Genomic DNA, 15,928 nt, shown 5'->3' with positions numbered 1-15,928 from the left:
TTACAGTACAGTAAATGAAGGATAGTCCAAGTTAAACAATAAAGAAGACGAACAAAACTGCAGGGTGTTTCTAACATTTAAGACGTATCAGTCATGTTGGCTGGCTATTATGATAAAACAAGTATATACAGTATAACAATGTATTTTTTTTACTACTATAAGTATGTAATGGTCATTGAGTTCCTTTAATGTTTCATACCTTTACAGTTTTAGGTTTTTGGTGTCTGGCATTTTTATGTATGAAATGAGCTTACAGCCTATTCATCAATTTGTACCCGACCTAAAGTTCTTTTCTATAATCTATTCATAATACACTGGAAAGAAAATACATATGACTCCAGTAGTTAGTATCTGTCAGCAGGAGATTATGCAGTTATTTTGTTTGGATCAGCACAGTGCAGATGTGGGTTTGCATCCTCTCTGCCCTAACGGTGATCAACAATACTTTACAGCTTTCTGACGCTTTCACTTTTAACTCTTGTAAAAGAAAAAAAAAAAAGAAAAGAAAGAAAGAAAAAAGAAAAGAAATGGCTCACATCCCGCCCTGACGGTAAGAGCCATCGCTAAGCTAACAAGCCCAAGCAACCATGAAGTGATGACGGCAGAATTTGGACCTGAACTCAGCTCAGTTCAACCAGCAGTGGACAAACAGGTTCTGTCATTAATCTTCCCGTAAGTTGCCTGCACAAGACTGAAGGCAGTGACTCGGGGATCTCATGGATGCATTCTTCAAACTCCCGGGCGCTATCTGCTCTGGTCATTGACTTGAAACACAAGCTGTCAAAGCCCAGCCCTCGACACTTTCAGATTGTGTCTCTGAAATGATTTAAAAGAAATACTGAGGAGGTAATTTAGCCATTCGATTCAAGTGTGTTGGACCCCGGGGACAACATCTGAAAGTTGCCAGACACCGACGCTCGAGTACTAGAGCGACTGCCTGGCTCAGACTTTGGCTGGGACTCTTTGGACTGACAGAGCTAATGCCACGGCTGAAAGCAGATGAGGGAGCTTCTCCATCGCTAAAAGACCCAGGATCTTATCATCGTGGAGGCACGAGGAATCAAGGAGCTCTGAGTAACGCTGATCAGCGGATTTGGAAATGAGGACGGCTGTTATCCCAAAGTCCTGAATCACAAAGACAAGTTCCAGAAAGTACTAATGGAGCTTGGCTATCAAGGTCGTCTTGATTTTTTTGTGGGGCCGGTTTCTGCATTAACGTTCGCTGTCCAGAAAATGAAATTCTTCCCTGAAGTTCAAGTCTTTCAGACTAGTATCTGCATACTTTCTCTTTTTAAATTCAATTTAAAGTGTTTCTATTGGTAATTTTTTGTGTCTATTATGAGCTAAAATAAAAATCTCTCTTCGCACTTCTTTCGTTCATGGTTTCACTTATTAGCTATAGTTTTCTTTTCTCTTCTAAGCAGTTTCCATCGGACGACATCTGAGATGAAGATTCATCCTGGATACATAGGAATACTTAACGGCTGCTGATTTTAACACACAGCAGCTTCTGTAACAGCTTTAAACTACATTTTAAGGAAATTATAGAAAACCTTATAAGATTAATTGGAGTGAGAAACTGTGGTATCAGCTTTATGGTTTTCACAAGATGTCAACATTCTTATTGTACGGTAATTCAAATTCATAAGCATGACACGGACTAACCAAGAATAGAAAAAGCGGGACTTTCATCTGCTTCCATTCACTTACACTATATCTGAAGAAAACAATGCAATTAGCACACTGAAATGACTTGCTAGTGTTATGTGTTGTAGGAAACAAGCAGAATGAAAATGGAAAAATACATATTCAAGAGCTGAAAAATATATATATTTCTAATACTTCACTTCACTTCTACAGACTAAGAATGAAAATTCTTCTCAGGTAGAAACCTCCCTCAAAAAAGGAGAAAACAACAAAAAAAATCTGCACTTTTTTTGACTGTCGATATACTTTTTGGGGATGCTGGATGTGTGCAATTGTGTAGTGTACTTTGCAGATAATTCTGAAGGCGAAAAAAAGAGGACAATGCCAAATGTGCAGGCTGCCTATCGATTTTCAAGCTCACAGGGGAAATTATTGCATGAAGCACAAAAGAAAACAAAAGCAAGGAAGCAAAACAGAAAACAAAACAAAGAGACCAAATAACCACGTGTCACTGATGGAGAGGTAGCGTGAGTTGACTCTTGGCACCTACATCCAATTTCTCGTTGAGTACTTGCAATTTTGTCTCTCAAATGAAGTCAGTACTGATGCAGAACAAGTGGGTAGTGAGAGGCGACTAACGGGACCGTTTCAGAAAACCTCTCGTTTTGTTTGTTCGGCTCAGATGGTACAATGGCTGCTGCGAAATTTCTCTCTGACCGAAAAGAGCAGTTTCAAAGACAGAAAGAAAAAAAAAAAGCACTTTGTGTTCTTTGTGCGGCAGAAGGATGAGAACCGCGTTTCCACACAGCTCCACACTCGAGAACGCGGCGATGAACCCCGGCTCCGAGTCGAGCTGTGCCTCATTTTAACGTGTTCAAGTACTTTACAGATGAAATGTGTCGCAGAAACACATTTAATTAACAGACAGCAAATTAAACCGCGCAAATAAAGGGCAGAGAAGCAACCCTGGAGCATCTGTTGTCTTTGTAATTAAAAGTCCCTCTTTGTCTCCTCGTCATCAAGCGTCTCCCAGTGGCAATGTTACTTAACGAGTGGATCCTCAATGGAGCGCTGCACAGGCTGCAGTTCTTCCACACGCAACACTGCTGGAGCCTTATATCGTCTGATAAACTTGTATGTTACACAAGAAATCTTCAGGGAACCATTGCTTTAAGTCTTACAACTAATGTGCTTTAAGACCCACAGTAAGCAGTTTATTGTGTCTGAAAATATTCAGTACTGCATGGATTTTCACAGGCATGTGAAATTCACGGTGAAATTAGAGCTCCCTCTAGCACAGCCATAATGTTAAAATTTGTAACTTATATAGGGAATTCTTTATTATTTGTATAAAGCACTGAAATAACATTGCGTCAAGATTTTTTTATAGCTTACGGCAACCTAGGAGATTACAACCAAATCGTAGTTCTGGACCTTTTCTTGCCTCCGTCTGCTCAAGATCAATAAAGCATAGCATCATAAAAGCTCGGTTGCCTTTTAAAGTTTTCCTTTCTTTAAATCTTAGAACTTTTTCTTTGATTGCTAGAGTTGTTATTTTGTCTTACAATCTCAGACAAAGTAAGTGAATTTAATAATTTGTTTGTTTGACAGACCTGCTAGCTCATCATGATTCAATCTTTGGTGCGAGGCCCCTTTTTCTTCAGCTAGCTTTGTTGGCTTTATTTGACACATACTGTTTTACACGTTCACTTTGTCTTCTTTTTCTCTCCTCACCTGAACTTTGTTGCCGATAAAGGCATCTGCTTTTCATTTAGAGAATTCTTTCCTCAGGATGAAAAATGACTCAATTCTTCTTATTTCTTGTAAGACTGCCATCCCATTTACAAACAACAAGCTATTTTTGTCAAGGCAAGATATGATGTCTAGTTCTGTTCCTTGTGCTCCTGCAAAACACCATTGCATATCTCCTTTGCATTCAGTAATGTAATAATATAGGCCGCCTTAGCTAAATAATACATTACCTTCCTACAAGTCTAATACTGCAGAAGAGGCCATCTGATCACCAGCTAAGGCGGGCTGCCGCCGAGTCGGATTTGGATTTTAAATAAATTTTGTTCAATCAAGAACGCTGGGTATAGAAAGAAATGAGAGAAGCATTCCTCAAAAGTTGACAAAAAAAAAAAAAAGCAATGTGAAAGTTGTAGCCATTTTAGATAAAAATACTTTTTTAATTAAAAAAGTGTCAGGTCAAAATGTGTTTGGCATAAAGAAATTATTGATTCTGAAATTAATGGAACTACTTTGGCAAGGGATTATATCAACCCGAGCAGTTTCCTAACTGTTGAGCAGCTTTTTGGCCTTTTGAATTTAAATTGTGTGATGAGCTCCAAGCTTTAAGGGTCAAAGCCCTTGACCCTAATTTTTAGCTACTTCCACAAATTCTATCTATTTAATAAAGATCTATCAGATTAAAGCCTGGACTGTGGTTGAGTTACTACAAAATATTACCTCCTATCATTAGCTTATTCATTAAAACATTTACTTCAAATGATGTAAATCTACTTGGAGTATAAATGATTACATGCACTGCATATGTATGCAACTCATGCAAAGGTTATGCAAGTGTTATTTAAATGACTCAGTAATGACTCAATGTTTAATATCACATTACTTTATGCAGGCGCTCAGTCTCCACAAAGAATTTACTAATTTTGGAAGGTTTAAACCTTGAATTGGCTTCAACAAACAATATTGCGATCTACTTTCTGATTAATTCACTGACCAATAAGGAGCGCTCATCTGCGTATAAAGCTCTGACATTTCATCTTGGAATAAATAAGTTGTAAAAAAAAAAACATTCACATGAAGGCAAAACAATGCAACCATTTCCTACTGATTCAACTTAGTCACTATTCAAAGATGCATCAAAGTAACACTCATGTTCCATAGAGGTGAAATAATTTTTCACAAAATTCACCTTATGTCTTTAGACATTTTTAGATGTATGCCAGTTCACAAAAAGGAAAAACAAACAACTGCAGTCTGGTTGTCATTCATACATATATCTGTCTTTGCAGCATCCTGGTGTTTGACTCCATTTTCTTTCTGACAACTAAAGCAGGAAAATATGTTAATGATATCAGCTTTATGATACACTCAAGTTTTATGAGAACAGAAACAGTAAGAAGTATTTTGATGCATGTGAATGAGCTGCCCAAGGCCAAAATGAAAATGTTAGGTGATAATTGGTGTGGAACGGAAGTGTAAGCTTAGTTTATTTATATTTAGGTGCTGAGACATGTAAGCCAATTATTTCTGTTTTAACCTGAAACGCTAAACATAAAGTAAAAGATAAAAGAACACAACACAATGTAAGACGACACACAGCATAACTTCACTGTAGCTAGCTTCCACGCTAATATCAATGGACTTTTCATATATTCAACCTTAATTCTTTTGCAAAAAAACATACAAAATATGAAAACAAGTTTCTCCATTCTTCACATATAGATTTTATGAAATCAGTATGGAATTAAAAAAAAACCTTTTATATATTATATTTCTTCCCTGATACCTGAAAGGCGTAGGGAGTGTCGTCCACACAGTACACCCTGAGGGTGAAGCCCAGCGAGTTGCTTAGGTCTGGACTGCCAAAGACGGCTAGCCTCAGTCGCTTGCCGGCCTCCTGGTTCAGCGCCTCCCCCACCAGCGCGTAACGACCCGGCTGCTCCAACAGCACATGGCACGTCTGAGCCTCCAGCAGACAGTAGCAGGACGTGCTCTCCTCATCCACTGACATCACTTCCTTTGGTGGGAGAGAAAAATAAGATAAGTGCTAGATATAGCAGCAGAGCAGCTACATCTAGCTACAAATTTAATCGTGAGAATTTTTTTGCAAGTCATTTGATTACTTAAGCAAATTACTTACCTTTGACAAATGACTTATTTTTATCCACATTTTGTAACTTTACTGTTGCCATTTTATAGCACAATCAAATAAGTATCTTACCATCAGTTGTTATAAAAATGCTGAGTATATCAAAGATGACTTAAAATACACAACTTCCTAATTTATTGACTTGAAATTGGGCCTCTGTCTCTTTAAGAAACTTTTGAACTTTCTGAAACTCTGCCTTCAGGAAGTCATAGCATTGTTGCTCCTCTATCAGCTCTTTAACAACCTTCTGGTCAAGTGAGATATAACTTGAAGTTTTTGGCCTACATGCTCTGAACACATTATCCCTTCAGCGAAACATGGTGGTGACAGCAATATGATGTGGGGACGCTTCTCTTCAGCAGAGGCATGCAAGCTAGCTGGTCAGAGGTGATACAAAAATGGATGGAGTTTAACGTTCTACCTCTTGCAGGGCATTGTATCAGCATCGGTATGCTTTCTCAATGTGTGCGTTTTTATTTTTTGCTCTAAACCATTTAAATGTGGAATATGAGCGATATTATTAGTGTAATTTACAGATCATTCCCTAGGAAACCTCCCAGAAAACTTCGGATAAGAAGCTGTATGGGGAAAAAAACGGGCAAATGAATAATGAGGCATCTCTCTTAACAGATGGGAGAACTGGTAACACTGACACAACGGATTAGCAGGGGGCAGTTGTTTCCAGTGGCCAATTGCTCCTCATCATGTGCTAAGTTCTCCCTGAATCACCTCCTAATGTACCTGCGACCCGGCGGCCCCCTCTGCATATGGCTGTGTAAAGAAAAGCCGAGTGATTTTGTGGCCTACAGCTGCTTCAACCCGGGCCATTAGGGAAGCGGCATACATGACGGATATCTATGATATAGCTCACCCCCCCCACCAGGCGGCAGCAGCTGGGGGAGAAATGATGGAGTCAAACAAGTGTAAAAACAAAAAAAGTGGAAGCTTAAATGGGAATGGCGCTTAGAGGCAGATGGGGTGAAAGAGAAAAGTGAGGGCAAAGGAAAGAGAGGACAGAATGGGAAAGAGACCTTCATCTTTCATTATATCACTAATTTAGAGATTAGGATTTGAGTGAGCACCCTTCCTGAGATAAAAGCCTCATTAATTCTCCATGACAGAGATGGGCCACGGTGCTACATTCGGAAAATATATTCCCCGTCTTAACCTCCGTCTTCCTGTCCGCGTCCGACCTCGCCCCCTTCCAGTTCTACGTCGGCGTATAGCTCCCATCAGCGATGGGTATTTTGATAGCTTCCTCTTTGTGCAACACATCTTGTGGCAAATTACATCTGTGTAAATGTCACGCCGAGTGAAAGGACCAGGTAGGCAAAGTCACAGATCCATCCCACCCATCCCACCCTCCCCCTGCACAGTTCAGGGAGAGTCTGGCTGTGAGGTCACTGTGACCTGATGAGGTCTCCAAAGGCTTTCGATGAGGTTACTTAAACATTAAAAGAGCAGAGAAAACACGGGGAGAAGAATGGTGACTGCGTGGAAGCGAATGCAGGTGTCTAAGTGCTCTTGTGCGATGGTGATAGGCTGCTACTCCAAAGGGCAGAGTTGAAGGACTTTTTACAGCTATTATTTTATTAAAAGAGCTAGATGTGAGAAAAAAATCACGGAAATAACACTCTAATGCATTGAGGGAAGAGAGGTCCTGAATCTTTTAAAAGGTGCACTTCACAATTTTTTATTTCTTTTGGTTTTTGCCTACTCATGGACGGCTTTGAGACAGAGATGTCCAATTTAGCCTTTTAAGTGTTTCGAATACTTAATTCTGTTTGTTCAATTGGTTTTTTTTTTTTTTTATATCCTGGCAGCTAGGTGAGATACTTTTTTATTAAAACCTAAATCAAAATAATTCTCCTGTTTTAATCTATCATTTACAGAATATTTTATTCTTTTACACTTATTACTCGGAGATTAAAAACGAATTAATTGTAAAGCAGATACATTTATTCAAGTTAAGAAAAAAGAGAATTTGTATCCTTAGTAAAAAGCTACTACTACCATTTACTCTAACAAGCCTTTTGGATGTTAAATAGTATGAGATACAGTTTTAATTACTATATTTTTAATTGTACCAGACTTAAAATAAATATCAGCTGAAATATAATAAATATATTAAATGTTGTTTATATTTACATCATGTTATAATGTTATAAGATGATAACATTATAGCATGTGAACTATTTTTCAGTTAAACACTCCTAAGAAACATCGTAAACAGCATAATGAGAAGAATTGTTGTGATGACGTATGGAAGGCAGAGTTTTGGAAAGAGCAGAAGTTTCTTAAAATGACAGAGGCTAATTTCAAGGAATCAAATTGCGACACCAAATTGAGGTTTGGTGTCGGTAGATATAAAATTGATATAGAATTGATTATGAACAAGTGAAGGCAACAGTTACTTGAGTGTGTAATAAAATGACACAATGTACCTGGAAAATACATAATATTCCCCTTTTAAAAGTTTCGTGCACATACTTTGGCATCCAGTGTCGAAGTTATGGGAAAAAAACTCAATCTGCTTACTTTTAATTGAAGATAAAACGAGTTCTCTCACCTCCCACTTGTCCTGGATTTGTCTCTTTAACCTGATGGTCCAGTTGTCAGCAGCGACTTCTGCACAGTGTGCTATAGTCATGGCTATTGGACAGGACAGGTCGAGGCCTGGTGGGCCATATGTGATGGCAGGACTCAAAAAGATCTCTGCCCCGTCCTCCGGCACAGTGCTGCACACATGTAAAATATAATAACAGTTTTATGCATTTTCTGAACAAATTTGCTGCATTAGTTCAGTCACTGTGTGTGGTAAATAAGACATTTTAAACAAGAAGTGCCTAAAAAAAAAGATTTGGAAACATTTTAACTAAAAAAGAAAAAGATATGGGACCATTCCTAACAAAAATGGAAACCTAGGAATAAGTAAATAAGGCCACAGCTTAATATTTTGTAAGGTTGTGCATGGGCACAAGGTAAAGAACAGCATTCAAATGTTTACAATAATCCAAATAAGAGGTGATGAAAGCATGAAGATCTTTGTCCATTGTCTTTAATTGGGAGATTTGTTTTATCCTCCTCTGTAGTTTATATTTTCTGTTACATTAAAATTACACACCATAATTTCTGTAACATTTAAACCCAGCCACCTATGCCAAATATCACAGTTTTGAACAGTTTGCCTTTAAGTACACTGATAAAAATCCATCAACCTTAGTGGAAAAGTTAAATTAAAGGAAGCATGGCGTTCCCCTTTCGGCATCTCCACAGATAACGAGAAAGAGTAAAGCCTCTTTTTTTTACCCCTCCAGGGGGTCTTTTGTGGGCTCTAGTGTCCCTTATATGACAGTAGGCTGACAGGAAACGGGGAAGGAGAGGGGGGGAAGACATGCGGCAAATATCGTCGGGTCCGGGAGTCGAACCCGCGACGGCCGCGTCGAGGACTCAAGGCCTCTAAATATGGGTCGCGCTAACCGCTACGCCACCACGGCACGCCCCAGAGTAAAGCCTTTTAAAGAAACGTGTAACCAATGAAGTAAGAATATCTTTTCAGCTTTTATGTTTTAAGATCAAAAGGATCACGGGTGCCAAGGATTGTTGATCATTCACCGATGTTGGGTTTGAATAGCGCAGAGGCGCCGCTGCAACTCCAGCATGTGTGTGCATGGTTGCTGTTCCTAGGAGACACATCTTACAGGCTTTAATTATTAAAGCTATGTAAATTATTACAAACTTCTTTTGAGCTAAAATAGATTTTATTTCAGTTTCAGATCTTATTCAAAATGAAGCCGTCATAAAAGATATCTTTAGGTGGCTAAATGTAATCTCAGCTGGAGCGCTCCTTTTTTTCCTGTCTTTCGTTATATTTAGGGGATTCTATTATTCAGGCTGCTTTTACCCAACAAGGACAATTAAGCTGGTCAGAGTTGATGGAAAGACAGAAGGAGTTAAATACAAGAACAAACCTATTTGGGTTCAAATCACTTGAAACAGTAAGCTAGCGACAATAAAACAGTTGGAGCTACAGCAGAAGTGACCAAGTCAGAGTCAAAACCTAAATTCAGTGGAGAATCCGTGGCAAGACTTGAAAATTGATGTGCACAGATGAATGAATGAAAGATGAATGAACAAAAACTTCAGTCTCTAGATGTCCAAAGGCGGTAGAGACATGGTTTCTCTACCAACAAAGTGTTGACTATTGACTTTGTACCCAGTTTTGTAAACTGGATATCAATTTCCTTCCTTTGTCCTCTAACGTTCTCTAACGTAACGTCCCAATAAAATACATAAAATTGTTTAAGGTTGTAACACGACAAAATGTGAAACACCGTAGCTGAACGCTTTCACAAGACACTGTACATCTTTACCTACTGGTCTCTGTGTAATTAGGACTCGGAGTGTAAAACTTACACATGAACACCGTAAACTCAAATCCCTGGACAACCATAATGAATCAATCGCTGACTAGCTGACGCGCAGACACACAGATAGAGGAAGATTAAAGCACCAAGACTAATGGACAGTGAGGGTGGGAAGGACAGGCTTTAGACCGGAGTGTGTAAGCTTTGTGGGTCGATGGAGCTTATGAAGGCTGCTCCGGCCAGCCTGGTGACAGATTAGCCGGGCCAAGCTGCTCTTGGCCAGGGGCCCAAACTTGGCTGGAAGCCCTAAAGACTGAGAGCAATCGATGGGACCACCATCAGTCATGCAGCTGGCCTGGCTGGATACCTCACGTACGCAGGGCACAACGCTGGTGCTGTTGTCGCTGCAGCAGCATGGGTGTTTTTCGGCATCATTAATATAACTGTGGCATGAGCGGACCCTAACGTGAGCGCAGAGATGCATCGCAAATGTGGAGTGTGTGTCAAATCATACACCAGCAGGGACTAACGGAAAGCATCATGCTTATAGGTTGTGATTGTACGTTTTTAATCCATCACCCAATGCACATTTAAACTAATATTAGTGTTCAGTAATTATTCTGAAACCACTACCACTCCATTCTCCATTTGTCTTACATTTTAAGTTGTAGGAAGATGTGCAGCCTTAAGTAATATCGACAACACTCCTGCCTCGCCCTTTTATACAACCAATATTGAACCATACACAATTCTGATCTGCAGCTCAGCCAGCCTGCCAAGGCTTTATGTTTACGGACATAAAGTCACCTTCCTAAAATAGTGACCCAAGATATTTTTTGCCTAAGACATCTTATTTAAAACATCACTTAATCTCATATTACATTATGCAGAAGCTCTGTCTGTACTTTTAAGATTAAATCATCATAGGTTTCCTAATGCTCGAAGTGGCTGCAGCTGACAACAGCCTGTCCTTTTTGATTAATTTGACCAGCAGTTATTAAGGATTGGGGGCATTAATAGAAAATATATGAAACATTTAACTTTCATTCCAGGAAGGCCATGTTCAATTAAATATGAAAAATGGAAAAGGAACTGAGACACAAAAATTAGTAACATAGTCTAAACTGTGATCTACTGATGTCAACACACAATCTATAAAACACGAATGCGTCAATATATATAAATGTTGGGACAGCAGTTGATGTTTCAGAAAAAACACCATATTTTTATCATTACATTCACTTAAAATGGCTGTTTACATACCCAACGCAACAAGCCAAAACATAGAAAACAAGAAAAAAATGCATGGAGAAATTATGATGTTGTTTAGAAATATACATCTCTGCAAAACATTGACAAAAATAATAACAAAAAAGATGCATTGCTTTCAAACCTCAAATAATGCAAAGAGAACAAGTTCATATTCACTTATAAACAACAATACTAATGTTTTAACTCAGGAAGAGTTCAGAAATCAATATTTGATGGAATAACCGGGAGGTTTTCAACGGGGTTCAGTGCAGTGGTGTCCTCATTTTTTCCAGAGCTGAATATCAGCTGGAAAATGATTGAAAATTAAATGAAAGTAATAAAAGAAGCAATGCATACTCCCTCGTATGGATAATGCTTGTTGTCATTTTTAAATTCAAGTGCTTTAATATAACACCAAATCTCCTCTCATTTGCATTCACCTTCAGCAACTTTCATCATTCTATGTCTGGGTGCTCTTCTTTAAAACATGCAAACTGAAGGAGTTATGAAAACTATTCAACTTTTAACAGATGGAGGATTTTTGAGTAACTAATTTATTATATTTTTGAAGATCTGAATCAAAATGATACAGTTCTGCTGGCAGCTGTGCAGATGTTACCCGTAGACTAGATCAGTGGTTCTCAAACTTTTTTCAGTGATGTACCCCCTTAAAAATATAATTTTAGTCAAGTACCCCCTGACACGGGCAAAACATTTTTGGAATAAAAAAGAGGTACAGTGCTGTAAATACCCTGTAAATACTGAATATAAAATTCAGTGTATGAACACACATTTATATTTTATCGAACTTTTTACAAAATAATTTTTCCCAAGACTTATTATGAGGAGCCTACTGATTTTTTAAAGATATTTTGAAAAGCTTCACGTACCCCCTGCAGTACCTCCACGTACCCACAGGGGTACGCGTACCCCCATTTGAGAACCACTGGACTAGATAACATGTTTTACTTTCGGACTTTTTAACCAGCGTTATTCTTCTGATTCAGAGTGCTGTGAGAAGCTTTGTTTCTCATTATGCTGTTACCAATCAACAGTAGAAAATGAAAAGAATTGCAGTCCAAATGTAATTTCACACTTTCAGTCAGGCGGCACCTTGTCCGTACAGCTGCACTTTTGTGCTAATCAGCCCCCAGCTCAGAGGAAACCAAGGTTACCTGCTGCTGAGACTATGGTAATTAGCCAGACTGTCTGTGAACAAAGATTAAAGATGATTCTTTAGCATCCCTGATTGTGGTTATGGGAACAAAGAGCTATCACTGCAGTCATTGTTGGTTACAATTTCAGTTGCTGATTAAGTACGGTCTCGTGTGCAGATGAACATCATGCTGCATTTCTGCATAAAACAAAACCTCGCAGGATGCAGTTTGTCAAACGTGTTGCTGACAATGCCTTACACGTTATCTATCATGTCCTGAAATAAAGCTACAACGCTTATGGGCTTATGAATTGGGACCTTAATTAAAGCGAACACTTCTCACAGTCTGTATTGGACCAGGCAAGTTGTCAGTGGAGGCAAATGGGGGAAAAAAAAGAAAGAAACAAAATCCTTCTCCTGCCTCTGTGAGTCTGGATTTAATCCACAGAACAGGATGTGAACAGCTGTGGTGTGACAGCCCTTTCTATCAAACAAATAGTCCCCGTGAAAACTGCTGACAGCACTTCCATTTTATTACTAACTTGTCAAATGTTAATACCGAACACGAGACCGCTGTATGATAACGCTGTGTGTTTTACGCAGGAAACAACGAGTTAATATAAAAGGTAACAGATTGAGTGCAGCTTCCATTTGAACTATGAAAAGCTTCGGACTGTTTCATATAAGCAAACACTAATTATTTTACAGCAATATTTTCTCTTTTAATAGAGCCTTAATGTGAAATAAGCCTTTTAGTTGTTTGGTGGAGACCAGCACCACATATACAATGTCTCACAGAAGGTTTTCATACCAGCTACATTTATTACACTTTGTAGTTCCATAGCCACAAAACGCAGTGATTTGTTTTCATATGGAGTTTATGAAAGACCAACAGAAAATGACATAATATTGTAAAATGGAGGGCAAATTATAACTTGTGCTCTATTTCCTTTATGAATAAACGTTTGAAAATGGTGGCATGTGTACAGAGACGAATGCTGCTGGGGAGGCAATGGCTTATGTTGGGGGGGTAACAGTAAACAAGCATTTAATTTGACATATATACATAAACACACTTGGCTTATTAATACAATAAGCTTATGATGTAAACAGTGACTTATAGAAAATGCTGAGTAATTACGCTCAGATTTGCATAAACATTAGTATATGTTACAGAAATCTAGTAATCTAATGTTTCTCATCTATGAAGTCTATTTCTTTAAATGCACAATCAATTTAATCAAGTAAGAGTAGCAATAGTTCATTACTATTAGCAAAAGTAAAAAAAAGTACAGTGCCGTAAAACCACTCTTGTACCTTTTTTAACCTCCAAAAGATTTACTCAAATAAATGTACGGCTGAAAATACATGGAGGACAGAGGGAACATTTATAGATTTCTGGATCAAATCGAGATATTAATAACAGAAAGTTGGCCATTCCGAGGTAAAATAACTAAAAATAAAAGTAAATAACTAACTTCCTTTGTAAGAATGCCCAGTTTTTTCTTTTCATCCCCAATTATGCACTAGTTTTTGGTTGGTTGTTTACTTAAAGTCCAAGAAATTACAGTAAAAACTGTAGTTGTAATGACTAAAGGCATAATTTAGTCGATACTTTTCACTTAAAGGAAACGTGTTGTAGTGGCCAGATTAAGATATGCTGATTTAATCTAAACTGGTTAACAGTGGAGATAAGATTTAACAACAATGTCTCTGATTTAACTTCAGCTTTAAGTATTTTTGTACCACAATGAGGACATTTTCAATAAATGTTTCTCACTTTGAAGCCTTTTGTAAAGCACTCTTATTTTTAGAACATGTGGCCTGGCCTCTCAGTCTGGGAACATCTCAAGGTGAAAAAAGGGAATTCAATCTGGAGAAATCAATATTTTTAAATGAGCAAAGGCTTTTATGATAATGCACGCAGTAAAAGATGTAGTGACAGCCCTGGAGAGAATCACCATCATGCCCCTGTGCCTAATCTCAGCTCTGCTAAGTTTTTTAATCACTTTTAATTGATTATTTTTACAGCTTTGCTGTGTTTCGATCACTCACTGCCGCTGCCCAATTGCAGCTGCCCTCATTAGCAGAAGGAAAGGGAGATTTTCAGCCAAAAGCTCCACAGTCCCAAAGAGACAAATTCGCTGATAAACTGAAGAACATGGAGGGTGGGGGGAACGGGACGCTAATCAGATAGATAATTCTCTGTGAGCATAGAGAAAACAAATGCAGTGCTTAGGGACTTATTAAATATTCACGACTCTTTCATTCAGGTGATTCAGGAAAAAAAAAATACAACTCTCTTTAGTTCTTCTCTTTATGTGAGTTGGAGGCAGCCATTATGTTGCACTGGGAAGCCTACGAGAAAATCTGAAGGTATACTTTAGGGTTCAGTTGTAAAAGGAAAGTTTTAGCAAAGAAACTTCGTAAAACTCGCTTAAAACAACCTCCAGCCAAAGACTCAGATGGAACCAATCGGAGACAGGTTTATTCCAAGTTTTGACACTACAGACTCTCTCTATGTGCACAACCAAGAAAGGCACCCCTCGACTTATCCACTTTTGTGAGCCGTATCATATTAGACGCGTTTTGCCACACGCCATGATTTCGTCCTTCAGCAACCTTATGTCCCCTGCTGAGCTCAGAAAGTTCACACACAGAAGAAGAAGAAAAAAAAAATAGCTTCTTGATGCCAGGAGGACATGGGGAAGCTCCTTTGAGCACCTGAAACTGAGCCGGAGCTGATCGATTCCTATTCTTTGAGAAGAAAAACAACGTCTTATGTAGATGACCGAGGTTTGAATGGGAAGAAAGGATCCAATTTCTCCCCTGGACTGTGCGGCTGTCAGAAGATAGGCTGTGACTGACAGCTCAGCGGTGCACGGATCCTGCAGCTACTTAAATGACAGCCAGAGAAGTAAACAGCATCAGGCTTATCAGAGCAAAGCAGCAGCTTGGAGGGCAACAGTTTGGCTGAACGGGAGCGACTTAAGGCATAGAAGTGTGCAACGAGCCCGCTAACTGTGCTCTGAGCCACAGCATCTATTCGACCTTGGATGTGTTTCCTCTCCCCTGTGACCCCAGGCACCTAATGGGTGTGCGGAACTGCAGCGAGATGACGGCTGAATTTCAGATGGAGCCAAATGTCACTTCTCTGCCCACTGCTATTTGGGTTCACTTTGGAAATCAAATCACATTCAGAAGCACAAGCAGATACTCATGTCCGTGTGATAACATCTTGTGAGAAATGGTTCGCACAGACATGCTGACATCTTGATGGTGGCTGCTTTAAATCAGAAACATGTCATAAGACTGACTTCTGCTTGTAAGATGTCTTCTGAGGGTCTGTTGCCAAGCAATCAGACGTGTTAGACACAGCGCCTTGCAAAAATGTTCATATCCATAGAGCTTTTTGAACAAACCTGGCTGTGCTTCAATAGATTTTTTTGGGGATCTACACCAAGTGGTGCCTTATGGTCACAGTAAAACAAAGTTGTGTCAAGCTTTCATTCTGTCATCAAGTAGCCATCAGATGATGGCCAATCAATGGTAGGTTGTGGTGTTCAGACAATAAAGGGGCTTCTTAATCATCCATGAGCAACCCCATGT

At 39.0% G+C, this 15,928-nt stretch overlaps 1 protein-coding gene across 4 annotated transcripts in view; it reads right to left on the bottom strand.

Moving 5' to 3' along the window:
• The window catches only part of LOC114149464 (netrin receptor UNC5D-like), a 240,771-nt gene that overhangs the window by 16,336 nt on the left and 208,507 nt on the right, over nucleotides 1-15,928 (bottom strand). For all 4 annotated transcript variants that reach the window (XR_003596509.1, XM_028025356.1, XM_028025353.1 and 1 more), the window contains exons 13-14: nucleotides 8,115-8,283; nucleotides 5,183-5,413 (exon numbers count right to left, since the gene is read on the bottom strand). Coding sequence is in view for 3 of the 4 variants with exons in the window: in XM_028025356.1 (XP_027881157.1) it covers nucleotides 5,183-5,413; nucleotides 8,115-8,283 (400 nt within the window). In the remaining variant the exon portion in view is untranslated. The remainder of the gene's footprint in view (nucleotides 1-5,182; nucleotides 5,414-8,114; nucleotides 8,284-15,928) is intronic.

The sequence above is a fragment of the Xiphophorus couchianus genome, chromosome 8 (genome assembly GCF_001444195.1).
Source record: "Xiphophorus couchianus chromosome 8, X_couchianus-1.0, whole genome shotgun sequence".
NCBI classification, from domain to species: domain Eukaryota; kingdom Metazoa; phylum Chordata; class Actinopteri; order Cyprinodontiformes; family Poeciliidae; genus Xiphophorus; species Xiphophorus couchianus.
This window is presented reverse-complemented; position numbering and strand designations above follow the sequence as displayed.